The sequence below is a fragment of the Phocoena phocoena genome, chromosome 13 (genome assembly GCF_963924675.1).
Source record: "Phocoena phocoena chromosome 13, mPhoPho1.1, whole genome shotgun sequence".
NCBI lineage: Eukaryota > Metazoa > Chordata > Mammalia > Artiodactyla > Phocoenidae > Phocoena > Phocoena phocoena.
The window spans coordinates 66,810,596-66,837,184 of NC_089231.1; the positions used below are offsets into that span (position 1 = coordinate 66,810,596).

Here is a 26,589-nt window from a genome sequence, read left to right on the forward strand (position 1 = left end):
TTTGGTTCGTCCCTTTGTTTTTTTAATATTAAATTCAGGTGAAATTGTACTGACAATTCCTCTTCTCCTGCCTCTTTCCTGTGCAGAGTCAGGACCTGCTGAGCTGGCTGGGACAGGATTTCACGGTGTAACCCATAAGAAATGACTCAATGCCAAGGCCTGAGGTGTTTACAGCAGTGGCCTCACTCCAGGGTCCTCAACAACTGGTCTTGAGTCCCAAAGCTCTGATGGAGAAGCAAAACTCCTTGATGTGTCACTGACCCCACTGATTCCAGAGGTCAGGATTAGCCAGGAAGCCAAACATCAAGAGTGGGGGTGGCATGTCACCGGTCCAGAGGCCCTGCATGGATGTAGGCCAGGAGCCCAGCATTAGGCAATCAATAGCCAGAACATGATCACCAGGGCCACAAACAGGAACAGGCGTGACAGGAACTGCTCGTCCACGTACTGGGGCGTTCCGGGGACAGCTGGAGGGACAGGAGGGAGGAGGGAGGCTGTGAGAATGCCGCAGCTGCACACACTGCCCACTGGAGTCAGAAGTCGAGAGCATCAACCTTCATCTCTTTACAACAGAATCCTGCACACTAAAAATATTTCCAAACCCCAAATAATATTAGGCAAAACAAAATTCAAATTATAAAAATTTAACAATGAGGACAAAGTCTCCAATTCATCCTAAGAGGGTTTTGTCTCCAGGTGCAAATAAACCAGGAAAGTCTTGGAGGGAAAAATAAAAGCTACTATTTGTTAAGCATCTTGTGTGTGCTGTTGTGTATACACATTATTGCCTGTTGGGCATTATTATCCCATTCTGTGTAAAAAGAAACTGAAGCACAGGTATGAGGTGACCTGCCTAAGATCTCAAGGTTCATGAGCTGGCGGAGAGCCCACAGTTGTGCTCTCAGCCTCTCCACACACTGCCTCTCGAGTCATGGAGTTTCTAGATTCTGGCACTGATGAGTCAGGAGGGGTCTCAGGGAGCCCCGCGTGAGGTGCCTTCCTTTTCCAGAGACGAGAACTAGAGCCCAGAGAGGCAAAATGACCTGCCTCCCTCAATCCATAGCAAACTAGGGGCAGAAGTGGGCTGAGAACCTGGGTCTCCACTCCTCTCTGCTTTGAGAAAAGCTACTCCATAGAGCTCCTTGTCCTGACTGTGGGGCAAGGAGAGTTAAGAGAAACTACATCCCAGATGGGCAAACTGTACCAAACACACACAACAAGGGAAAACTGTCTGAGTGTGCCAAGGGGATAAAGAGAGTTCACAGCCTGGCTGTGAACTCTCTTTACCTGGGGAACCCGGGTGAGCCCTGGACCAGGATGGATGGAAATAAACTAGCAGGCAGGTGCGTGTTCCTTCCACGGGGCCCTGTCCCTCCTTCAGAGCAGAGCATGCCTGGCCCTTTGGGGTCTCTTTCCTCTGATAAAACAGCATGCGAACAGAGGAGAAACTTTTGAGGCAGATGAGGTAAGGAAGGGCAGTCCCAAGATTGCTCGGTGCTATATTACGCCCCAGTTAGGCACGCTGATGGAATCAAGCAGGCCGGCAGTCAACAAAGACTTACCGATTGTCTGCTATGTGCCAAGCACCTGGGTCGGGGGGCAGGGGACAAATGGATGGCTCAGGAGAGGTTACTGTCCCTAGAGCCTAAGCTCCTGGCCAGGAGCCATGCACTGGTCCCTTCTGTACCTCACACTGTGCCCAGCACACGAGGCCCCATTGAGTGCAAGCAGAGCTCAACTGCCCTCAGCAGCTCTGCAGCTCCATGGTCAGGATCTGGGCCTGGGCGTCAGATTGCGATAGAGCCCCGGGCACCTACCTCACTGCCCTGCCCTACACCAACTGCAGCCAGCACTCTCAAGCTGGCTGGAGGGAGAAAGGTAGAAGCAGGTGGCAGACCTAGGCATGGTTCCCAAAGGGCTGGGGCTTAGGACCAGCCCTCCGTGTGTCCTGAGGGAAGCTGGCCAGAGATGCCAGAAAATAGGGAGGCCCAGACTCCTTGCAGTCACCTGGCCCCTCCCCACCCCCAATGGTCAAAGTCAGGGGTATACGCCCAGAACTAGGCTTTTACTCAGCTGGGTAGAGTATATACTTTTTCATTTTATGGGCATGGGTTATATCTTGGAAAACATTACTAAGCATTTTCTGAATTGTAAAATGGAGTTAATTGCACATCTATCCCACAGGCTCATCGTGGGGATCCCAGGTTTATAATGGAAAGCACTCTGAACGTGCTTGTGCCTAATACTTGGTTAAGTGTGCAATATCATTACCATGACTACCAGTAATCGGAAAAGAGTTTAGCACATTTTGAAAAAGCTGATTATCCTACATATTGCTGAATTCCTAGGAGTCTTCAAGCAAAATCACCAAGAGAATAGGGTCTTACCTGGAGGAGGCCGCCCATCGTTTATGTTAAATGCTGTGGCAAATATGCCAAAGGGAAATGCCCCAATTCCAAAAGACATCTGGAAGCCACCATCTCCAAATCCAAACCCTTGAAACCCCTGTGTAGAAGAAATGCAATTCAGAACAGGCAGGTTTCTCCTCACCTGTCACACGTCACCTTACGTGTGGCACCCGCATTTCTTCCCCACCCTCTTTTCCTCCCATCTAGATCTCAAGGCAGAGGAACCCTGGTGGCTCCTCCGCCCTCCTGGCCATCCAGGGGTCCCAGCTAAGGAGCTATGAATGCCAGAAAGGACTGGCTCTGACCCAAAGTAAAACTCTCTGCTGATGCAAGTAAGTGTTCTCAGAGCTCCAGGTTCCTTCCCAGAGTCCCACACCAGCCAATAAAACTTTCTACATGCTTTATAACAGCCAAAGTGTCAACAACTCTTATACCCAATTACAAGGGAACATAGAACAAGCTACACATTATCTATAAGAGCAAAAAAAGTGGAACTCTAATTGGCCAACAATGGAGGTCATGATCAAAATTTCAATACAAAAAAAAAAAATTTCAATACATTACGCTGACTATGCAGCAACACAGAAAAACTCTTATGACCAAAAGCTTTCAGACAAAACTGTATGAACACCATGATCACAAGTATGTGACAATATGTATGTAGGTGGAAAAGATATGGATAAGTATTTTCCCTAAGATTTTTCTTTTAATATTGTTACAGAGAATTTTAAAAATTCAAAACACTTTTCTTCCTGATTACAAAAGTAATACGCTTGCTATGAGAAATTAACACATTATAGGAATAAATAACACAGAAAATCAGAGGTCTCCTTGTTCACCCTCCACTTCATAACCCCTCCCTCCAATGACCACTGTCAGCAGTTTGGTATCATCCTCAGCCTTTTTTCCCTAAAATGTTGGGTTGGCCAAAAAGTTCATTCAGATTTTCCCATAAGATGGTGGAAACGAACTTTTTGGCCAGCCCAATATGTTCTACACTGCATCATCTTTCACATGAAAAGATTCGGAAGGAATCATAATATTGTAAATAGGTTAACTCCTATTTTCTAAGTGCCAACTCTGTGCTGGGTACTGTGCTAAGCACTAGTACACTCAAATTGCATTTAATTCTTACATTAGGATCACCCACATTTACAGATGACCAAACCAAGGCTCAGAGAGATGAAATAACTTGACCACGGTCACACAGCTGGTAAGGGGTAGAGTTTAGATCTGGAACTAGATCAGTATGGTCCGAAAACCCATGCTCTTAATTACTGTGAACATCTTAAAAAAATTCCTCTTCTCCTCTGCATCCCTGGGTAGATCTTTAGAACTGATTAAAAAAAATTAAAGAAAAGAAAAATTATTGGGCTAACTGCTCTCCACGAAGAGCTGATAGGCCTTCATTTGTGAGTCTCTTGCAAATCATGCAAGTGGCTGCTCCCTATCCCTACTGAGCATAGCCTGGCACCCAGCTCCAAACTTCTTGATGGGCAGCACTACCTATAAAGCCTAACAGCAGATTTATTAAGAGGGCAGACCTACAGGGAAGAAAAACTGGTTTCCATCTCCTCAGTGCAGAAAAACCTCCAACTAAGAGCTAGCCTGGTTGAGTCTGAGGGCTCCTGATATCAAGGCTGCCTTACCCAGGAAGGTGCAACTGTTTCATCAGGAACCACCACTTCATTCAGTGCAAATCCGAGGACTGGCCCTCCGGCCTCCCTTCCAGCAACACCTGTACAATCCCACAAGTCCTCACATTTGTAGGTTTATGTTCCTGGGGCAGAGTAGGCAAAAAACATCACCGGTGGCTGTGGGTGCTTGTAAACGCCAGAGATGTGCACTGGCGTGTACATCTGATGTGCAGTCTTCACAGTCAGGGCCTCTGGCTTCCTGGGGCCTCGGATTCCTGGGTTAGGAGCTAATGCTCCACTGGGAACCAGAGCCTGGGAAGTACACAGTCTTGTCCATTGGACCACTAGGGAAGTCCTCAATAAAGTATTTTTTAATTAAAGTATGCACTTTTTTTTAGACATAATGCTATTTATTGCTAATTTAATAAGACTATAGCGTAAACATAACTTTTATATGCACTTGGAAACCAAAAAAATTGTGTGACTTGCTTTACTGTGATATTCGCTTTATTGTGGTGGTCTGGAACTAAACCTGAAGCATCTCCAAGGTCTGCCTGTGAACTCCATAAGGGCAGGGATCTTTACTATGTTCACTGATATATTACCAGTGCCTAGAATGAGGCCCAGCACACAGAGGGCACTAAATATAGAAAGAATAAAATCTTAGAGTTACAAAACAGGAGCCAAATATTGTAAAAATAAAAATATATGTATACACAAACATCTATCTATAAAACACACACACACAAATAGATCTATAAAATTTGTGTGTGTATAGATAATCATAGAAAAATAGAAAAGAAAATAGATCAATGTGTTTCCATTGGTTATCTCTGGATGGTATGATTATAAGTTATTTTCTCCCCTCTTTTCCTTTCTGTAATTGGCAAATTTTCCTTTACTTTTATAATCAAGGAGAAAAAATGTAGGGCTGAGAGGGAAACTTCTAAAGCCATGGGCTCATTTCTAGAAGCCTTCTCCTAGAATTTTCCTCACCCCTCTGTTCTCCGGTTCTGGCCTCTGTCCTTGAGGACGGGGAGGAGTCTTCTCTCTGAAACAGAAACGGTGTAAAATAAGTCTATTACGAAATGCTTTGACCTGTTCCCTGAGTGGGGGAGCTCTTCACCAACAGGGTCAGGGCCATGGCCCCCTTTCACGCCCGGCACATGAACTTATGCCAAATTAAACCAAATACTAACTCTGTTCTACATGCAATTGCTTTTCCCTAGTGTGTACAAAACTAGGGAGAAAATCCATTTGTTACAAGATGCTCATCAGACTGCACTCAGCTTATTCTTCTCACAGAGAGCCATACCCAGATTGGTTACAACTGTCAGCCAGGCACCTTCCTGGACCTGGGTCACGGATGTCAAAAACCCCAAATCCAAATTCAAACAGAAGATGGCCTGTCAGCAGAGAAGGCTGAGATTCAGGGTCTCTCTGCTCTGCCCCATTACCTTCAGCTTTACCTCCCACTACTCTTGAGCAAGTACTTTACACTATTCTTTCTCTCTAGGACCTCTGGGTCCTAGCCCCTTCCATCACTCATCCCACAAATACTGGACTGAGGGCTTGTTATCCATCAGGCGCTAGGCAGGATGCTACCAAGACTGAAGATAGATCCTACTCTTGAGGTGCTTGTGGTTTAAAGGCGGCTACAACCAATCACACTACAGCGTGGAACGGACTTCTTTAAAAGAGGTGTCAACTAAATGGAGTGGGGGCATGGGTGAAAGCAACTAATGTGGGGAAGAAAGGCCACTTTAAGGAGGAGGTAACTTTAGGGTTGCTCATAAAAGACGGCAGAAGTTAGAGGAGGAGAAGGGGGTTGAGCAGGACTGGAGAGGGCAGAAGAGGCAAATGGACAACAAATACAAAGGCTCATGAAGGTGAAAGCATAAATAAGTCCCTTTAAGAGAAGTCCAATATGTCTGGGTACAGGGTATGCTGGAGTGGGGTGGAAGAAGGTAAGAGACACTGTCGGGAGTTTGGGAAAAGTGTGCGTGGGTGTGTTATGTGCACACTCGAGCACCACTCCATGAAGGCTCTCAACAGAATGCCTCCATTTCCAGAAATCTCAAACTCCACAAAGCCTCCCAGACCCCCATTTCCTCCCCCCAGACTTTAGACATCACTGCTACAGCACCCACCTCCCACCCTGCAGACTCTCCTGCTGGACACCCTGCTTCCCAGGCTCCTTCACAGCACTCTGCATACTTGCAATGGTGGTGTCTTGTGCGCTGCCTAGCATAGTGCCTACCCATTGGCAGATGCTCACAGCACATCTGTATCACAGCCCCGCAAATGGCAACCTGGTTCCCCTTCCCTCCTGGCTGACTCCCATCTGGATGCCAAGTGCCTTGAAATGGAGGGTCTGTAAACACTAACTAAAGGGTGGGGTGAGGAGGTGCTGAATAGAAGTGAATTCGTGTCCAAGGGGAGGAGTGTGTGTGAGAGGGGCCCCATGGCCTCACCTGGGGTCCTGCTGCCCAGTGCTGCCCCTGCCATAGAGGGGAATCACCTTGTCGCGGCTGATGCCAGCTTTGCAAACTGGACAGACCTGTCTGTTAGGTCTCGTCTCCAACCACTGCAAGCAGGAGAGAAAACCATGTGAATGGCACAAGCCCACCAGGGTGGTCAGTCAGAGCCAGTAGGAGAACTACAGGGACCAGCGCCCTCAAACTGCAAACACCAGCACCAGCAGGGAATGCCTCAAGGAACCCAACTCTCTGATTCTTGCTCCTGGCACTCAATAAATATTTACTAGTGGTGAAATCAAAATTGCCTTTAGACGCCGTCATAATTAAACAGGCTTCTTAATGCTTTGTTCTCTCAGGGGCTTGCCAGCAATACAACAGGAAGGAACTGCAGGCCTGCAGCTGTGTCAAGAGGTCTGACAGATCCAGTCACAGGTCAGGCTGCAGGTAGAACAAACTTTAAATCTCCATCTTCCCTGACGGATCAATTGTATGACCCTGGCAGTCAGATTTTTCTTTCTGTGTTTCTCATTTTTACAGTATTTCCTCAACAACTACGTGTCTTAGACATCAGCCATCTGGAAATAAGCTGACCATTTTCTGGTGATTTACTATGTGCTAAAGGATAGATTTTTCTTATTATCTAAATTTGCTTAGTGTTTTTTATGTACTTTCAATGATTTTTGTATTCAACTATTTCTTTCAAAATTAAAAACAACAGTCCTGTTTTGGGTTTTTCAGGCCCTTTCACTGGTTGTATTAAAATCATTTTAACTTTCTTAAAAACAAAATTAAAATGATAAAAACATATTACCTTAGTGTCCTTGTAGACATTAATATTTTATACACACACACACACACACACACACACATTCAACATTTATCTTAGAGCATAAATTATATCTTTAGACCCAGTGATATGTAGTTTATCATATAAATGTGAATCTAGGACTTCAGGGCCAAGGAGAAGGCAGCATTTAATGACTTTTATATCCTATTTCCTTTATCTTATTGTCAAAAGCTCGAAAACTTAAGTATTATGTGCTCTTTACAGATTCAGAACAGACATGTTCTAGAGGTTCCACTGGGGTCAAAATGCACCGCCCTGAAATGTAGTGGAAACCCCTCTCACTTTCTCTGCTTCTTTCTCCCATCAAGATTCTGAGGCTTTAGCAGCCTGGAACTTTTCTCCTCCCCTCCACATTTCCAAGCCACCTACAAGTGTGGGGCTCCAATGACAACAACCATGGAGACAGCTGGCAGCGATTATTAACAGCCAATTGTCAGTGCCAGACTCAGCTCTGTCCCACCAAGCAGGCGCCTAGGTCTTGGAGAAAACTTACTAACTAGTTTTCATAATAATAAGAAGCTGGAAAAACAGACTTTTTCCCTCTCATAAAAGCTCTCTGTTGAGACCAAAAAAGTTTCCCCCTTCCTAACATTTTCAAGACCTATAAGGGTAGGGGGGATTGTTGATATGATGGGAGGTGCTTTTTATAGAGGCACAGTCTCAACAATAAAAACCTAACATACGATCACATCCAACCCAATTTACAAATGAGGAAGTGAGACCCAGAGAGGTGTAGCTTCCAAAGGCCACAAAGGCCATCAACAGCAGAGTCAGGAGCATCCCTCCTGGGTACAACACTGACCTCTTGTTTCATCAACTGCCTATCAGTGGGCAGGTGTATAAAGAGGGTTGGGGGGAAAGCAAGCAAATGAGTCCACAAGCAGGGAAGATTGCAGCTTCTGACAGTAGTCTCCTGAGACTAGGGGTGTCTTGTGCAACCACAGCTGATGAAAGACAAAGTAAAATGCAATGCATCTTACCTGATGTAAACATGGCCAACTGCCAGAGTCCCCAAGGCAACCAGTCATCAAGGAGAAAGAGAAAGGGGAAAAGGAAGAAAAATTATTTCATTAACAGAAACACTGGGTAAGGTAGGAGGAGAAAAATGGGAAAACAGGATTGAACTGTGGAGCACTGCAACCCCACTGAGGGTCTGTGGGGATCACTGTTATCAGAAATTAGAAAAGACTGAGCTAAAATCACAGGAAAAATGAAGCAATGGAGACAAGACACCAGTCTCCACCTTCAGGATCCCACTACTTGTGAAGACCCCCAGGTCCCAGACCATCCCAGACCCAGCTACTCTACAACTTGACCTTTGAGGGGCTATGGCCTCTGAAGGAATCCATTAAAAGTTAAGGATCCTCTGTGCAGATAAGTTCACAGGGGCATACTCATGCACACATGCACATGCACACACGCACTAATTTAGACTCAACTTCAGTGGGTTCACAGCCTCCTCAGGCTCACTGGGAAGGTGTGGATCTAGATCCAGTTTTACACAATCTTCAGGCTGTCCTCAGCCCTGAGAGCTCTGCTGGCAGGAAGCAGCTTAAAAGTTCAAGTCTACCGTAAAAACATCTTTAGGTAATACAAAGATGGGGAAGCTGCTTGGCAGAAAGGGCTACCTCCAGCTTAGTGACTTACACTACAGAGATTGCTGCTCAATTTCGCATTTTACAAATGAGGAAACAAAACTCAGAAACATCAAACGACTTGCCTGCAGCACCAGGACTAAAACAGAAGTCTTCTGACTTCTTTTTACTGTCCCTCTATCACCCAGCACTGGGTGCAAAAAATGACGTCTACAGAACTGAAGGAAAAGTTACTCTAACTCCAGATTTAAATTTTTTCTTTCTCTCTACATTCATCCATTCAACTAACAAATATCTACTGCACGCCTACCAAATGCCAGGACAGTGGAAAATGTAGACATGACTTCTGACGCTCACATAATGTATCTTCTCAACCTGTGTAAAATTTGGACTCAGAGGATAATTCCTTTCTCAATTACTGAACCACAGTTTAGCCTCACAATCCAGACACACAATCTCCTTGGACATAACAGACACCTGACGCCAACATTAACCTTGCAATTCCATTCTAAACTGAGCAGAGGTCACTCCAAATCACGGCAGCTCTCCAGCGGCAACTTCCCTCAAAAGCTATGGGGGGGGCTTCCCTGGTGGCGCAGTGGTTGAGAGTCCGCCTGCTAATGCAGGGGACACGGGTTCGTGCCCCAGTCCGGGAAGATCCCATATGCCACGGAGCAGCTGGGCCCGTGAGCCATGGCCGCTGAGCCTGTGCGTCCGGAGCCTGTGCTCCGCAACGGGAGAGGCCACAACAGTGAGAGGCCCGCATACTGCAAAAAAAAAAAAAAAAAAAAAAAAGCTATGGGGGAGAAGTGGGAGTGCTTTTCCTCTGGGAAAAGTTCCGGATTATAGCAATGATGACAGTTACTCCCATTCATTAAACAATGACTGTGTGCTGTGCTGAGCTGTGGCTAAATAGCTTTTCATTTGTCAATGTCACTGAATGGTCATCACACTAACCTTTGAGCGAGTGCAATTATCTCTGTTTCACAGATAAGGAAACTGGGGTACAGAGAGGAAAGTAGATTTGCTTAGGGACAAACCACTCAGATTGGAAGCATCTCTTTCATTTTAGAACCTGTGTTCTTTCCAATGGTACCCTGACTGAATTCTTCATTCTTTCAAATCCTGGTTTTATGATACCTCAATCACAACTAGAGTATTTCCAATTTCTAGGAGAGGGCTGATGACAACAGTTTTTGTTTATTTTTATTTTTTATTTTTGGCTGCACCTCGCGGCACGTGGAACTTCGCCGATCAGGGATCAAACCCGTGCCCCCTACAATGGAAGCACAGAGTCTTAACCACTGGACCACCAGGGAAGTCCTGATGACAACAGTTTTCAAAATTAGGGCAAGAGCCTCCAGGAAAAAAAACACCTCTGCCCCATTCTACTCATTCACCAATAAATTTATCTTTTTCACTGTTGCCAATTTAAACTCCCTGAGATATTATTTAAATGACCCTTTCTTCACACCGCTTCCCTGCTCAAAAACATTCAATAGTTCCATGCTCTACTCAGTTAAATCTGGGTTTGATAATCTGGCCCAATCCTCCTTTAACAATCTTGTTTCCTAATACTCCCCAGCCCATAATACCCATCCAGAGTGCTGTTAGAGGGATACAGCAGCTTCAGGTCTCAGATGAACCCAGCAGCACATTTGCCTGTCCCTAGAAATTGTCTGCCTTGGGGTGGCACACACTCTTCACCTCACCTAGCTGGCATTCTCATCTCTCTAGTTACCCCAATTTGCCCTTCAAGGTCCAACTCAAAATCAAGAGGGGGAAAAAGAAATCTCAACATTCACCCAGGTTTTCAGAGCCAGAAGGGGCTTCTGTAACCATCAAGGGTGGAATGGACACTGACTCAGCCACTTCATTTTGATATATATAAAATATGGTAACAAATATTAGGATCATAGCTCATGTTAACATTTACTATGTGCTACGTGCTCTTCTAAGTCTCTTACATATCCTGAGTCATTTAATGCTCCCAAACAACCCTAAAAAATGAAGCACTGTGTGTGGAAGCACCTTGCCCAAGGTTATCCAGGGGGGAAGTGGCAGAGTCAGGATTCAGAGCAAGGCAGTCTGGAGCCACAGTCCTTGCTCAGAACCATCGTGCTGTAACTGCCTCTTGGCTCAGCACAGCAAGTGGCATGGAGCAGTGCTCACTAAATGGTGAGTATTGTCACTTTAGAAATGTGGATAGGGAGCCCAAGGTGGGGACAGGATCTGCCCAAGTTCACTCAGCTTATCAGCAGCAGAGCTGGGATGAGAACCTGCCTTTGTACCTGAGTGTATCAGGACCCAAAATGGGTGGAAAACCTGCTCCAAAGCTGTCCAGGGCCACAAGCTTTCTAAACATGGCATGTGTCCTCTGGGGCAGTGGAAGGGGTACTGACCAGAAGAGGTGGCCACACAGGCTGATGACGGCGTCCTTGGCTGTGTCCAGGCAGATGTTGCACTCGAAGGTGCTGTCCTGCCCTCCGCTCTCACCAGCGCCATTGCTGCTGCCGCTGGGCCCCCCTGCACTAGAGTTCTCAGGAGATGCAGAGGCCGAGGGCCCTTTGCTTGCCATCCTTGGCTGTCAGCAAGCTCTGAGTGAAGATTCTCCCCAGGGAAATCCTGAAAGGCAGAGAGCCCATGACCGCCCATTTCTGCAGGCCACTCCCCCCAGTCTCCATGCCAATACCCCCATATTCTCTCAGGTCTGGAAGTTCAGACTATGACTGAACCCCTGAGTAGACTTCCCAGAGGCTGCAGAGGATGACAGTCGTGGGGCACTGCCCAGAGAGAAACGACTCAGAAACTTCCCATGAACACGGCCCAGAATGGACCACACAAATAACGAACCGCACAAATAGAGAGCAGCCTCCACGGAACAGCTCTCCACAGGAACTAGGACCCTGTCTCACTGTCTTTCCATTCTCCCAGGATAACCGCCCAGGTGATAAATAAATACATGCTCAATCAGAATGAAAGTTCACAGGCTGTCTTCTAACTTTGGACGGCCTCTATGTTGGCGACCGAGTCTGCTCAGGCCAGAAAGTCGTGACCAGTGCACGCCAGAATACAAAGAAAACCCTGTAACCATGAAAGCTTCCCAGGAAGCTAGGAAGGACCAAAAAGGTCATCTGGTCCAACATCTTCCACACTGCAATCTTTTGCATTTCCCCTTCTGCCAGGTTAGAATACTACATACCTGATTTTGTCTAAATCTATCAACATTTAAGAGGAGGCTTATATCACTGCTGAAAACACAAAACCAGTAGTACCTACCATAAGTGAAAGATAAATACAAACATAATGAAGGAAGAGCTTTTATCCCTTAGGAAACTGCAGCCCGAGACCTCTCGGCTGACTGATGAATGTGGAACTGAGGCTGGGTCTCGTGACACAGTTTGTAGTTAAACCACCATTGTACCACCACAGACCAAGCTGGTCACCAAATACTGAAACACACCACTGTTCACTACCACCTCCAGGTCAAAGAACCCACCAGGAGTTGAACAAGAATGAACATGAGAACACCACCAAAAGATACTCAGAAATTCTGGGTGCAGAGTAAGAATCTATCAAGAGCCTGATATGGCCACCCTCACCACCTCAGAGATTCCAAATGGGAAATGCTAGGCAGCTACCAGTCAGAGAATCGGATGCTGGTCACAGTCGAGCCTCCAGCTTGCTAGCTGGTCTTGGAAACCTCCCCTCCTCTCTGGCCACAGTTTTCTCATCTGTAAACTGAGGCACTGGACTCCGTGGTCTCCAGGTGCCCCTTCCAGCTCTGTGGCTGCACCAGGTCATCTCACCCGCTCTCTCCAAAGCAGGCAGCCCCACCACAAGTCTGGGACTCACCAATGGAGCACCAGAAGACCACCCTGATTTCAGCTTCCAAACTACCAGGAGATAAGGACCAAAAGCCACGGTCCTTTTAGACCCAGAAGCCTCTCTACACAATAGACTCAGAACTCTAGATTCATGAGCATCCCTCACCACGACAGCAGCTCAGTGACATTAGCAGGGAGAGGAGGCCAGCTCACCACCACTTTTTCACTCAGTTATACATCATTTTACATAGTGTCCCAGAAGAGCAGCTGGCTGCCAGCAGCACTGTGCCTTGTTGGCCTCAGTTCCAAGACCTTCCCCATGATCCAGTGCTTCATCCTCTCCATATACATCTGGTCTTGTCTTCGTAGGGTGGAGCCTGCTTGTGAGGGCCACATTATGGCCTTTCTTTGTCATTCCAGCTCAAGCACCCGACACGTTTCTTTTAAAAAATAATTTTTTTTTAAAATTAAGGACTATGTGTATAGATGTGGAAAGACAACCATAAGTCAGGTTCACTGATGGATCTTAATGACAGTTCCCTGATATGATGATTTGAAAGCATACAGCACCAACAACAAAGCATCCTCACCCTAAAACATAGCTCTAATCAAGTCTCTAAAACAAATTACCCAGTTACAGAAAATATGGGCATAGATCCATGTGTTAAACAACTCCAGGAAGATGCAATCAGCAAATCCAGAATGTGGGACTTTCTACAGGACAAATAATCAAAATTCTCCAAAAAATAAACAGCATGGGTGGGGTGTGGAGTTACAAACTGAGACTTGAGACATACCAACCACTGGCAGTATGTGGATCTCACTGGAACCAGATTCACACAATCCAACTGGAAAAGACATTTGTGAGATGAATGACAAAAACTGATTTAGCCTGGGTATTAGTTTATATTAAAGAATTACTGTTAGATTTATTGGGTATGATAGTGGCATATTTAAAATTTTTTCATCTGTTATATATGTATGCTTAAGTATTTATGAAGGAATGATAAGATGTTTGGGATCTGCTTTAAAATACCTCAGGGGGAAAAATGAAAGTAGAGAGAAAAGAAACAAGAACAAGGAAGTTGATGGTTGTTGGAGCTGGATGATGAATGGAGGTTCATTCCATCAGTTTATTTTTGTGTGCTTGAAAATTTTCCATTATAAAAGATACTTTTTAAAAAGGCCAGGTTGCAGAAGAGTATGCGTATGAATTTATTTAGGTGAGAATAAAGTACACAAATGAGTATATATTTTGCAAAGAAAATGTCTACAAGGCACACACTAAACTATCAACAGTTATTTTTGGGATTGGGAGGGCTGGGGAACTTTGAATTTTATATTCCTATCCTGTTTCAGTGTTTTATGACAAGCAGATATTACTTTTACAATAACATTTTTGAAAAAGTAAACTGTAAAATGTATGTACAATATTACATTTGTTACAACAATAATGAATATAAATATTAGAAAATGTCTTTTAAAATGTGGAAGAAGGGCTTCCCTGGCGGCGCAGTGGTTGAGAGTCCGCCTGCCAGTGCAGGGGACATGGGTTCGTGCCCCGGTCCAGGAAGATCCCACATGCCGTGGAGCGGCTGGGCCCGTGAGCCATGGCCACTGAGCCCGCGCGTCCGGAGCCTGTGCTCTGCAACGGGAGAGGCCACAACAGTGAGAGGCCCGCGTACCACCAAAAAAAAAAAAAAAAAGTGGAAGAACATACCAAACTATTAATAGTGATTATCTCTGTACTATCTTTGGGGGCTCAGAGGTCCTCCTTGTTTATAAAGCTGACATTTTTACCTGTATTAATTCTAAAATCAGACAAAAGAATAACAGTACATTTAAAAACTTTTTTTCCCTGATGTTCTAGTTCTCCCCAATCCTGAAAGGTTCTGTATTGAAATCCTGGCTCCACCACTGACTAGCCATGTAGCTCTGGGAAATCCCTTAATGGCCTGAGTATCTTTTCTCACCTGAAAAATGAGAATGTCATACCTCCTACAGGGCTGCTAAGGTGGCCATATGCGATAACACAGTGACCTGGAGGACCCACCAAGGTAGGAGGGGGCCACTGCTGCAGGGGAGATGCACATACATGCACTTACCCTGGTTCACTGCCCTCTCCACTCACTGGCCCAACAAGGCTCTGCACAGTGCATTTTCCTACACACAGGCCTAAGGGGACAATCAGGGTCATGGTAGGTGTCAGGGTAGGAATGGCCAGGGGACAGTAATAGGTCAACTCAGAGTTTGCAGGGAATAGCAGTCATGCATCAGGCCAGGCACTGGGACAGGCCTGCAGGTCCCAACTCTAGGCAGACCATATCACTCTCATTCTAATTCTTAGCAGAATGACCACGTGGTCCCTACCCGAGCTCTAGAGCTTCATCCTGGTAGGCACGCAAATATTTTCTGAGTGAGTGGGTGCAGGCATGTGTGACTGGTTTTGGTTAACTCCCAGGCCGGCTGCTCATATAACCTCTCTTTTACATATCCTGGGCCCTGTCACTGGAGCCTCCTCTCCTCACCTCCTACCTTCCCTCACACACAGGAACCTCACCAGGCCAGGGCAGCAAGGCAGAAATGAGCAGCCTTCCCTGGGGACTGTCCACTGAGCACCTGCAGAACAACAAAATGTGGACACAGCCTCATGGGCCCAGTAGGACTGGGACACTGCCCTAGAGAACAGAGGGCCCTAGTCGGCTCAGAAACTGGACAGAGTAGAAAGGAAGCTGGCCCTGAGCCTATCTGAGCTGCCATCCTGTTAAAAGCTCTCCTGTTCCCCGTAGGGCCTATGGATTTGGACCTGACCACACACTAGCCTTCTTGTGGCTGGTTCCGTGCCCCTGTCCCTACCCTGACCATTCTTCACTCCTGAGCTGAATTCACTTTCTAGTTTTCAAAGCACATTCACACCTACTACCACTTCTGACCCTCACTCCATTTTACATAGGACATCAGGCCAGGGATGTTAGAGGACTTACCCAAGGCCAGGCCATCAAACATGTAATTCTGTGCCCAATTCAGACTTTCCAACACATCAACACTCTTTTCACTCTTACCTGTTACCCCTTTAACATGCAGCTTTACAAAATTAAATACCTGGTCTTTGTTTTCCCTCAAATTCACAGTGCAATGCTCTTAACTTCTGTGTTCTTTGAAGTGAGTGCAAAGCAAACTCACCACTCATCCATTTATGCGTGAAACCGAAGGATCTCTAGTACCAACTACAATCGACGCCTGGTGCTACCAACTGGGGTGAAGTGGGTAAAAAAGAGCAAGACCACATTGAACCCCTGGAGTCTAGAATAGGAGCTAATTATAAGAATCCTTAACAAGGAGCTCCATCAAACTTGCCTGTTTTTCCTAAACAAGGCACCCTCCCAGAGATCTGGTTCCTAGACGCCCTTGGTGTTTTAAATAGGACCTGGAACTGGCTATACCCTAAGAATCTATATTTTTAAATAAGTGTCCCACCTTCTACTCCAGAAGATTCTCTGATGAAGAGTTTTGGAAAATCAGCTCTTAAGGGGAGACTCTACCAAGCACAAAGCAATACAGCACAGCACAGAGTTTGGGAGGGACAGTAACCATAGGTCTTGTCTTTCAGAATACCCAACCCCCAACTATAGCCCACAGGGACTATGAAGAGGTCAGATAAACTTGGGGGGTGGGGGACAAGTCTGCTGAGATCTCAGACCACCCAGCACCTGGTCCATCTGGGACAAAGCTGATCATTTATAAAACAAGTTCACAGCTTGTTTTGAAAAACATCCCTAAAGCTGAGATGTCCAGGGCTTCCCTGGTGGTGCAGTGGTTGAGAGTCCGCCTGCCGATGCAGGGGACACGGGTTCGTGCCCCGGTATGGGAAGATCCCACATGCCGCGGAGTGGCTGGGCCCATAAGCCATGGCCACTGAGCCTGCGCGTCCAGAGCTTGTGCTCTGCAACGGGAGAGGCCACAACAGTGAGAGGCCCGCGTACAGCAAAAAAAAAAAAAAGTTGAGATGTCCAAGGCAGCACATTTGGTGCTGGAACGAAGGCAGATTGGCAGATTTGTGATAGTTAATGATCCCTTAGGAACACAGAACCTGGCAGCTGAAGTTGCTTGACCCAGCATCCTCACTCCTATTACCTTCCCAGAGCTAGCCTGGCCCACCTCACAGGAACTGAGCAAGGGAGAGAAAATGAGACTTGCATATTCCTCAAGGAATCACCAGGGAACGTGATCTCACGAGGACATCTCTTTGTAGTATTCTTGTGTTCAGTTTTCAGGTTCTAGAGAACCGCAGGTATTCATAATCTGCCTTCTCTGCCCCTTCAGCTCTAAGAATTCCTGGACCGGGGTGTATAGAGGCATCTGGAAATGGTGATTCTAATTATGAAGATTACAAATTTGGATGATAAATAACTGGCATGATGTGAGAGGTGACCCAGCAGAAGTCTTGTTCCTGTGGGCACATGCGTGTTCATACAGAAGCTTTCTGCCGGAACGGTGGCGAGCCCCAGCCTGTCTTCACTGCTCATTAGGCTGCCGCAGGATCACAGTAGGCAGAGATGGGACTTGCATTCTGAGAATGTCTACATCACACTCACAGAAGGTTAGAGTGGGAGGAAATCTGAGTAAGTTGATTGGAACTTGGAACACACAGAACCCAGGCTCTAAAATTTTGGAGTCTAAATGGAGTTTCGGTCCCTAGGCTATAGCTCACAGAGGCCTGGCCCTCAAGTATAGGACCAAGGACCTGAACAGCCTTTCAGGTCCAGAAGGACAGAAGAGGCTGAGCAAATGGCCTCTTTTCCTTAGGGCTGCACTGGTCTTTTTCTCTGGTATCCTCTAATCTCTCTATCTGTACAACTAACCCCACACCTACCTTCGAAGATTTATTAATGACCCTATTTGCCAGGCATTCAAGACACAAATATAAAGGGTTTCAGTCTAAAGGGGGATAGAGGTAAGTAAACCAACAAGGCAGTCCAGTGTGCTGCGTGCTCACAGTGGTGTGTACAGAGTGCCTGAGGGCAGGGCTTGCTGGGGAGGACAGAGACACAGCACACAGGACAAGTGGATAACTCAATTTGCCAAGTTCAGTGTGGCTGGAGCCCAGAGAACATGTGGGGGTGGTAGGGCAGCAAGGGCTGCAATTGAGGCAGGAAGAAAGGCCTGGAAATCCTCATGCCTTCAGCCCCTGCCTGTCGGGCTCACATTGCCTGCTGAGCCACCTAACCCAGACCCGCCTAACCGTCCAAATGGTTCCATGATTCCAATGTCTCTTTCTCTCCCCATCCAGTTCCCATCCCCTGCTAAGTAAACTGGTAAATTCACATGACAGATTACAAGGCCACTAAAAATTATGCTTCCATAAGGATTTTGCCTATATGGGAATTTTAATTATATAAAATAATGTTAAATGAAAATAGCAGGATAGAAAATTGTATACCAAATTGAACATACTGTATGATACTAACAGGTTAAAAGATACAGAAAAAAATTGGAAGGGGCCCAAATATTAACTGTAGTGGTCTTTGGATAACAGAATCATGGACAAATTTTTAAAGCTTTTTTCACACTTAACTGTACTTTCCACTTTTTCCATAGTAAGTACCATGTTATTAAGATTCAGAAAAAATATGGGAAGATGTTAAAGGTCCCAGATCGTCAGATCTCAGTAGGGGACAAAAAGGAAAGCAATCTGATTAAAGAAATTTACACTAAGGTGTGATGAACCTTAGTATAATAATTCTCTCAGAAATTTTCACATTTTTAAATTTTATTGAGTTATATTTTTAATAAGTAACACACTCACATGGCTCAATTCAAAAGGTACAAAAGGATATAGACTGAGAAGTCTCTCTCTCCCATCCCTGGAACCTAGTCATCCTGCTCCCTGCCTTGGAGACCAATGGTACTAGACTATATCTTTAGGACACATTCCAGAAGTAGAACTACTGGGTCAAAGGGTATCTGTATTTGTAATTCTGTATCAAACACCCTCCAAAAAGGATGTGCCAATTTTTAGTCCCATGAAAAATACATAAGAGTGCTTATTACCCCCATCTTTGCCAATTATATGTATGTTTTCAAAAGAGAACGCATAAGTAGCATGAGAAACATAGGGTAATTTTGGCAGTTTGGGAAGATATTTTAAATTCACTAATTCACTCGCTAGTTAGTTATTAAAATCCATTATGTTCCATGCACTATGCTAGGCCCTAGAGATAACAATTTCCAAACGTAACACATATCTGAGTGGGAATTCTAGGCTCAGCTGTTCCTACTTCTTCGCAATGTCTTCCATTATTTTTTTCTTGTGTGTGTGTGTGTGTGTGTGTGTGTGCGCGCGCACGTGCGCATGCACGCAGCACACAGGATCTTACTTCCTCACCAGGGATGGAACCCGAGCCCCTTGCAGTCGAAGTGCGGAATCTCAACAACTGGACCACCAGGGAAGTCCCATTTTCCATTATTTCTAAATCAAAAGTGTTTTTGTTTCTTTTGTTTTAAGCTTCAATGATTTTTCTTAAAGTTTACCAGGTTTCATAAGTAAGGGTGAAGTAGGATTCGGATTACCCCAGCACAAACTTTCGAGGGTCATCCAAGAGGCTGCCTTCTGTCATTCCTTGTATCACTGTCTTAAAATGTTCCTTAACCGTTTATGGACTTTTGTCCTTAAAAATTATCATGGCACAGGGACTTCCCTGATGGCACAGTGGATAAGACTCTGCACTTCCAATGCAGGGGCCCTGCGTTCGATCCCTGGTCAGGGAACTAGATCCCACATGCGTGCCGCAACTAAGAGTTTGCATGCCACAACTAAGGAGCCCGTGTGCCGCAAATAAGGAGCTGGGGAGCCACAAATAAGGAATCTTGGAGCCGCAACTAAGGAGCCCGCCTGCCGCAACTAAGACCTGGTGCAACCAAAATAAGCAAACAAATAAATATTAAAAAAAAAATTATCATGGCACAGGGACTTCCCTGGTGGCACAGTGGTTACGAATCCGCCTGCCAATGGAGGGGACACAGGTTTGATCCCTGGCACGGGAAGATCCCACGTGCCGTGGAGCAACTAAGCCTGTGTGCCACAACTACTAGTCTGCGCTATAGAGCCCGCAAGCCACAACTACTGAGCCCTCGTGCCACAACTACTGAAGCCTGCATGCCTAGAGCCCATGATCGGCAACAACAGAAGTCACTGCAATGAGAAGCACGCGCACCGCAATGAAGAGTAGCCCCTGCTCGCCGCAACTAGAGAGAGCCGCGTGCAGCAATGAAGATCCAATGCAGCCAAAAATAAATTAATTAACTAAATTAAAAAAAAAGTATCATGGCACAGAGGAATATAATGGCTCTGGGTTCAAATCTCAGCTCCACTACTTACTCTGTGACTTCAGTCATTATTTTCTCTCCAAGACTTTTTTTGCTCATCTGTTAAAACGGGGCAATTATCTTCCTGACAAGATAATTGTAGGGATTAAAGAAGTAAAACAGTAAGGGACTAGCACAGTGCCAGTGCCTGGCACATAGTTAAGTGTTCAAGAAATGTTAATTGCTCCTCCACTGTGAGGTCTCACAGAGTACAATGAAGGTGTAACTGCTTCTTTATACTCCCCAGGGAGCTATGCAATCAGCAGGTATTTGGTTAACTTGCTGAATGAATGAGTCACAACTTCTCTTTCTGAATGAGCATCGCTCCTTGAAGGCACTGTAGGTGAGACATCAGAACTGTGTATGAGGAAATCCAGAACAGGACACAGTTTGATCTGGGCAAAATCAGATTTTCCCCAAAAGTGTCAAAATCAGGAGGCACCTGTTGTATCTATTATCACTATAAATAACATCAGCTAACACTCTGCTCAGCCCTTTACATGAATCATCTCATTTAATCGTTACAACCTGCCTTTGAGGTAAACACTGCTTACCATCTTCAGCATCCCCTGGGATGTTAGATTAAGGCGCAGAGTAGTTAGGTCACTTGCCCATGGTCACAGAGCCAGTCAGAGGCAAAGTTTTCAACTCCTAAGCCAATGTGCTTAAGTACCTCAGTGATCTGTCTGTGTGTCTATCTCCTCAAGCCCAGACCCAGCTTCCAGGTGCCTTGCTCAGCACAGGGCTAGACACCTCAAGAACACCTCATAAATGTGCATGGGCTGATGGCTCTGATGCCCAGGAGTGTTTAGAAGTGTACAACTCAAGATGAGTCAATGTAGCCAACTAAAGTTGTAGAAAATCAGTGTCCTAAAAGAACAAGACATTCTTCAGTGATGTTTTTCAGAACTGGAAATGTTACATAACTGTTTCAGAGTAATTTTTTCTTAAGTATTGTCCAAAACTCTTAAACAAATGAAAAAAAAAGATCGGGGATATGCAACTAGAAAAAGTTCAGGTTTCCCCAAATTAGTACCGACCTGTATTAGAGATTATGCTACTCACACAGAGGATTAATTATTCACTGAACTGTCTTGCTCACTCTAGTTAGACACCTCCTGGAGTCACATGCACAGTGCCTGACACAGAGTACATGTTCAATAAATGTATGTCAATAAATGATGGGAATTTGCCAATTTCAATTCAAACCAATATAACTGGATAAAATACTGTATTAAAGGAAGCTCTTCAGACTGGACAGATCCTAGTTAAGGGCTGTAAATTTCGAGTATAATACAGTGAGAGGACAAAACTGGAGCCAGAGGACCTAGTCTGATGCTCAGCTCTGCCACTCAACTAAGCCAGGGTCCTCACCTGCAAATGGGGTAATTGTGTCTGTCCTTCCTTTGTCATCAGAGAAATTTTCAAAGTGAGAGTTTTGCTTTCACGCAGTCAGTAAATTCTTATTAAATTCAGATTCTATAAAATCTTATTAATTCAAATTTTATTTGCGGCTGAGCTGAAGACCTCTGAAATACTCTAAAGGTAGAGTATCAAGAAAATGAATAAGGTCGACAAGGTTTAACCAACTAAGGAGAAAACTTTTCTAAGAGTTTTAATAACATCAGCATATACTTGACAAAAACAATGTGATTTCACTTCTCCTTTCAATAGGAGGTCCCAAGGAGAACCATCAGGAGAGCATTTATAAGATAGACCAGCGGAGTTCCCTGGTGGTCTAGCGGTTAGGATTTGGCACTTTCACTGCTGTGACCCGGGTTCAATCCCTGATTGGGGAACTGAGATCCTGCAAGCCTCACGGCCAAAAAAAAAAGACACTATGAACAGAGTAAGAAGGCAACTCACAGAATGGGAGAAAATATCTGTCAATCATATATCAGAGGGATCAATATCCTGAATACATAGAGAACTCCTAAAACTCAACAACAAAAAAAATGAACAATCCAATTCAAAAACGGGCAAAGGACTTGAATAGACATTTCCCCAAAGAACATATACAAATGGCCAGTAACAACATGAAAAGATGCTCAACATCACTAATTATTAAGGAAATGCAAATCAAAACTATGAGATACCATCTCATACCCATTAGGATGGCTACTATTTAAAAAACAAACAAACAGAAAACAAGTGTTGGTGAGGAGTTGGAAAAATCAGAACCCTTGTGCACTTTTGGTGGGAATGTAAAATGATTCAGCTGCTGCAGAAAATTCTAGGGCAGTTCCTGTATTTTCCAAAATGTCTAATATGAGCACATATTACTTTCACAATTAGAATTACTGGGGTGTGTGTGTCTGACTATGTGTGTTTTCAAGATAGTCTAGTTAGAGCCAAATGCTCTGGGGTCAAGAGAAGCGTGGGTGCACTGGTAGCTTTGCCACCTCAGGCAGCTGCCCAAGGCCATCACCAGTCCTAACATTTCCAACTACCACTGACTCCTCGACTCCCTGCCTGTGACCAGACAAACACAAGAGTAGCTCCCAAATTACAGGATTTCCTAGTGGTCTTATCACATCTGGGATGATGCTGTAGTACCCCTTTCACTTGACATGGCCGCCCTAGCTCTGCATGGTCAACAGTGGTTGGGGTTGAACCAACCTCTGAGTGGTCAGACGTACAACTCACTCTGCACTTCAACATGTCCAAATCCAACTGCCATCAGGTCACGGAGTTACTGGCACTGCCTCAGATTTTGCAGTTCAGCTCTCAATGAATTACTTCAAGGGGCTTCAGGGGATCTGGAAACTCTGAATATTTACATGTAAAATTATACATGATGACAAGTAACTCAATTACAAAAGGGCAAAGGATTTGAATAGACATTTTCTCCAAAGAAGAAATGACCAACGTGCACGTGAAAAGCTGTTCAACACCATCTAGCCTTAGGGAAATGCAAATAAAACTACAATGAGATGCCACTTCACACCCACTATGGTGGAAAAAAAAAATAATAATAAAGGACAATAACAAATGTTGAAGAGGGTGTGGAGAATGGAATCCTCATTTATTGCTAATGAAAATGTAAAATGGTGGACTGCCCTGGTGGCACAGTGGTTAAGAATCCGTCTGCCAATGCAGGGGACATGGGTTCAATCCCTGGTCCAGGAAGATCCCACATGTCGTGGAGCAACTAAGCCTGTGTGCCACAACTACTGAAGCCCGCATACCTAGAACCAGTGCTCTGCAACAAAGACCCAACACAGCCAAAAATAAATAAAAAAAATTTTAAAAGAAAATGTAAAATGGTGAGCTGCTGTGGAAAACAGTTCAGCAGGCAAAAAGTTAAAAATAGAGTTGCCATTGACCCAGCAAGTTCACTCCTACGTAAACACATTTAAGAGAACTGAAAATATGTTCAAACAAAAATTTGTACATGAATGTTCAGAGCAGCATGTCATAACAACTAAAAGACAGAAACAACTTAAATGCCAATCAACTGACAAATGGATAAACAAAACACAGTATATCCCTACAGTGGAATATTACTCAGCCATAAAAAGGACTGAAGTACTGACACATGCTATGACATGGATGAACCCCAAAAACATTACACTTAATGAAAGAAGCCAGACATAAAAGGCCACATACATGTGATTCCAGATTAGTGGCTGCCAGGGGATGGGAAGAAGGGAGACTAGGGAGAACTGCTAACATGTACAGGGCTTCTTCGGAAGATGAAAATGTTCTGGAATTAAGACAGTGGTGATGGTTGCATAACTTTGTGAACATTCACACTTTAAAATGGTGAATTTTATGATATGTGAATTCTACCTCAAAAAAATAAATTTGAGCGACAGTCTACAAAATAATTGGCCAGTTCTCTTCAAAAGTTTAGTCATGAAAGACAAAAAAGGCTAAGGAACTGTCTCAGATTTAAGAGGCTAAGGAGACTTGATACTAAATGCAATGCGGGAAACTGGATTGGATCCTGGAACAGAAAAAGGACATTAGTGGGACAAATGGCAAAACTTAAATAAAGCCTATAGCTTAGTTAGTAGTACTGTATTTACGTTAATTTATTAGACAATGTTATTATGGTTATGTAAATGTTAACATTAGGGAAAGTTGCGTAAAGAGTATACAGGAAGTTTGTGTATTATTTCTGGAAGTCTAAAATTATTTCAAAATAAAAAGTAAAAAAGAAAGTACATGGAGCAGGTCAGGGGGTTGGCAATTTTTTTTCTGAAAAGCACTGTACATTAAATACCTTAGACTTTGCAGACCATATGGTCTTTGGGGCAACTCTGTTGCCAAAATCAGTACGTAAATTAAAGGGTGTGGCTGTGTTCCAATAAAACCTTATTTACTTGGTTCGATTTTCCTAAAATGCTGATTTAGGTACTTTTTTAAGAGGAAAATTTCAGATTGAGAAGTTTTAAAGACACCACTAAATTACAATCATTTTACTCAACGCCTGGATAATATCTGAATAAGCATTTCACTTTTTTTACATCCTCGGAAACACAAACAAAAAAGGGAGGAAGATAAACACAGGCAGGAAGTCTTGGCTCAAACCCAACCTTTTTTTGGCATTCCAGCAGGACTGGGTCAATATGGAACCTCTGTTCTATAGGGCAACGTAAGCATTCTAACAGGTTTCTGAAAAGTGATCTGCTTGGAGTTTTGTAAATCACAAAATAAGGAGCTCTGATGTTTAATTAGAAAACTAAAGATATGTTAGAAGCATTATCTGCAGATTACATGTGAGGATGAACTGGCAAGTCAAGTCCATCACAGGACTGTTTTAAATGTTGATGAAATTAGCCAACAGATTGCAAAAACTCTCTCAGTAGACACAACATCTATAACAACAAACTGCTGGAGAGAGGATTAAAGAGGGATTTATATCCTGGAGCTGGGGGAGGCTGGCTTGAACAGCCTCCTTCCAACCCATACTCTTCAGCTCTGTGAGTCCAAAGAGTTCACTGGCTTCTCCTCATCAAAGTCTTCAGATTCATTTCCAAGTTATTCTAAGAAAGTAAGCTACAAACTGATGGGGTGGGGACCCTGCTTAGTTATTCATTCAACAAACATTTAAGGAGCCCTTATCAGATGGGCCATTCCAAAGTCCTTGAAAAGAAGGATGGGACACAGGACAAGGAAGAGATGACATAAGTTCAAACCCACTGGCCTCACTTCTAGAGATGTAGGCTGGGCGGATGGAAAAAAAGAAGACAGCACCAGAAAGACTCAAGGTAACTACTCAGAATTAGACACTTTCAAGTTGAAAAGGACCTCCATCTAATAACTCCTTTGACAGGGAGTTCACTAACTCTGGAGGCAATCCACTCCATTGCTGGTCACCTGTGGCCAGCATTAAGTTCTTCTATTAAATCAAAATTTTGTCTTCCTGTAGAATCCACCTATTGATCCTAGTTTCTGCCTCTTTCAACCGCAAAGACGAAGTGGAAGCCCTCTTCACCGAAACAATCTTTTCTGTTTTTGATGAGATTGTTTTTTTTTTCCCTTCCATTGCTCCCTTTTCCGGGCTAAACATTCTCGCCAGCCACCCCCCTCGCCCCCCCAAAGATCCTGAACAACTTCCAGCTGCCTCAAAGCAAAGAACTCACAGCAAGAAAGCACTTATGATCAGTGGGCTTCAAACATCGGTATGCAGAGGACCCCCGAGGAGCATGTTCAAAATATAGTTTCCCTGGTTCCGACCCAGATTCTAAATGAGTCTTATTTGAGTCCTGCACTGTGAAGTATGCACCGTAGGGTATTTCAAAGCAGAGGCTCTGAGAACCATATTTAGAGATACACTGCCTTGTTTTACAAATGAGGAAACTGAGGCCCGACACAGGGAAAGGATTTGGCCCATAAAGCACAACTGGCTGTCGGCGACGAAGTCGCAGAGTCGGGCCTCTTACTCCCAAGCCCAACTCTATTCAGCGCGCTTCCGGGCCTCGGCCTCTCCACTCGGGGCAAACTCATTAAAAGAACCTCCACATGACAGAGGCGGCCTCGACTGGAAGTCAGAGTTAGAGTGAGTCTCTGCCTGGAAAGGAGAGCTTGTGGGGGCCTTTTCCCTACTTGGGGCCTCAGTTTCCCCAAACTGTAATCACTGGACGAAAGACCACAATACAAGCCTGACCTCCCTTCTGGGGCGAATGGCCCGGGCCAGAGCTGGACTTGTTGTCTCTGTGCTCCTGGGCTCAGGTGTCGCAGCCCGTGGGCCTGCTGAAGGCGGAACCCGGTCCCCGCCCGCGTCCCTCAACCTGGACGGCCCCCACCTGCCGCCCCAACCCCTCATGTACCTGCCTCTGCTCAGCTAACGCCGCCGAGGGCGCCCCAGCCTGTCCGTCCGTCGGCCGCCCAGCCAGCCCCTTAGCTGGGTCAGTCCGGCCTGCCGGACTTCAGATTCCACCTACACGTACGCTGGTCAGCTGACTCAGAGACGCCGCTCTCC

At 45.0% G+C, this 26,589-nt stretch overlaps 1 protein-coding gene across 3 annotated transcripts; it reads right to left on the reverse strand.

Moving 5' to 3' along the window:
* On the reverse strand, nucleotides 1-26,589 carry RNF185 (ring finger protein 185). Of its 3 annotated transcripts, none has more exons than XM_065890039.1 (7): nucleotides 26,438-26,589; nucleotides 11,370-11,592; nucleotides 8,353-8,371; nucleotides 6,520-6,632; nucleotides 5,042-5,096; nucleotides 2,388-2,505; nucleotides 1-467 (listed from the first exon to the last, which is right to left on the reverse strand). In XM_065890039.1, exons 2-7 carry the CDS (start codon nucleotides 11,543-11,545, stop codon nucleotides 370-372), a joined length of 579 nt encoding a protein of 192 aa, XP_065746111.1. In that variant the 5' UTR covers nucleotides 11,546-11,592; nucleotides 26,438-26,589; the 3' UTR covers nucleotides 1-369. The 3 variants fall into 3 exon arrangements, with proteins under 3 accessions (XP_065746111.1, XP_065746112.1, XP_065746113.1); XM_065890040.1 differs by having other exon boundaries at nucleotides 26,442-26,524; XM_065890041.1 differs by lacking the exons at nucleotides 5,042-5,096; nucleotides 6,520-6,632; nucleotides 26,438-26,589 and having other exon boundaries at nucleotides 370-467; nucleotides 11,370-11,545.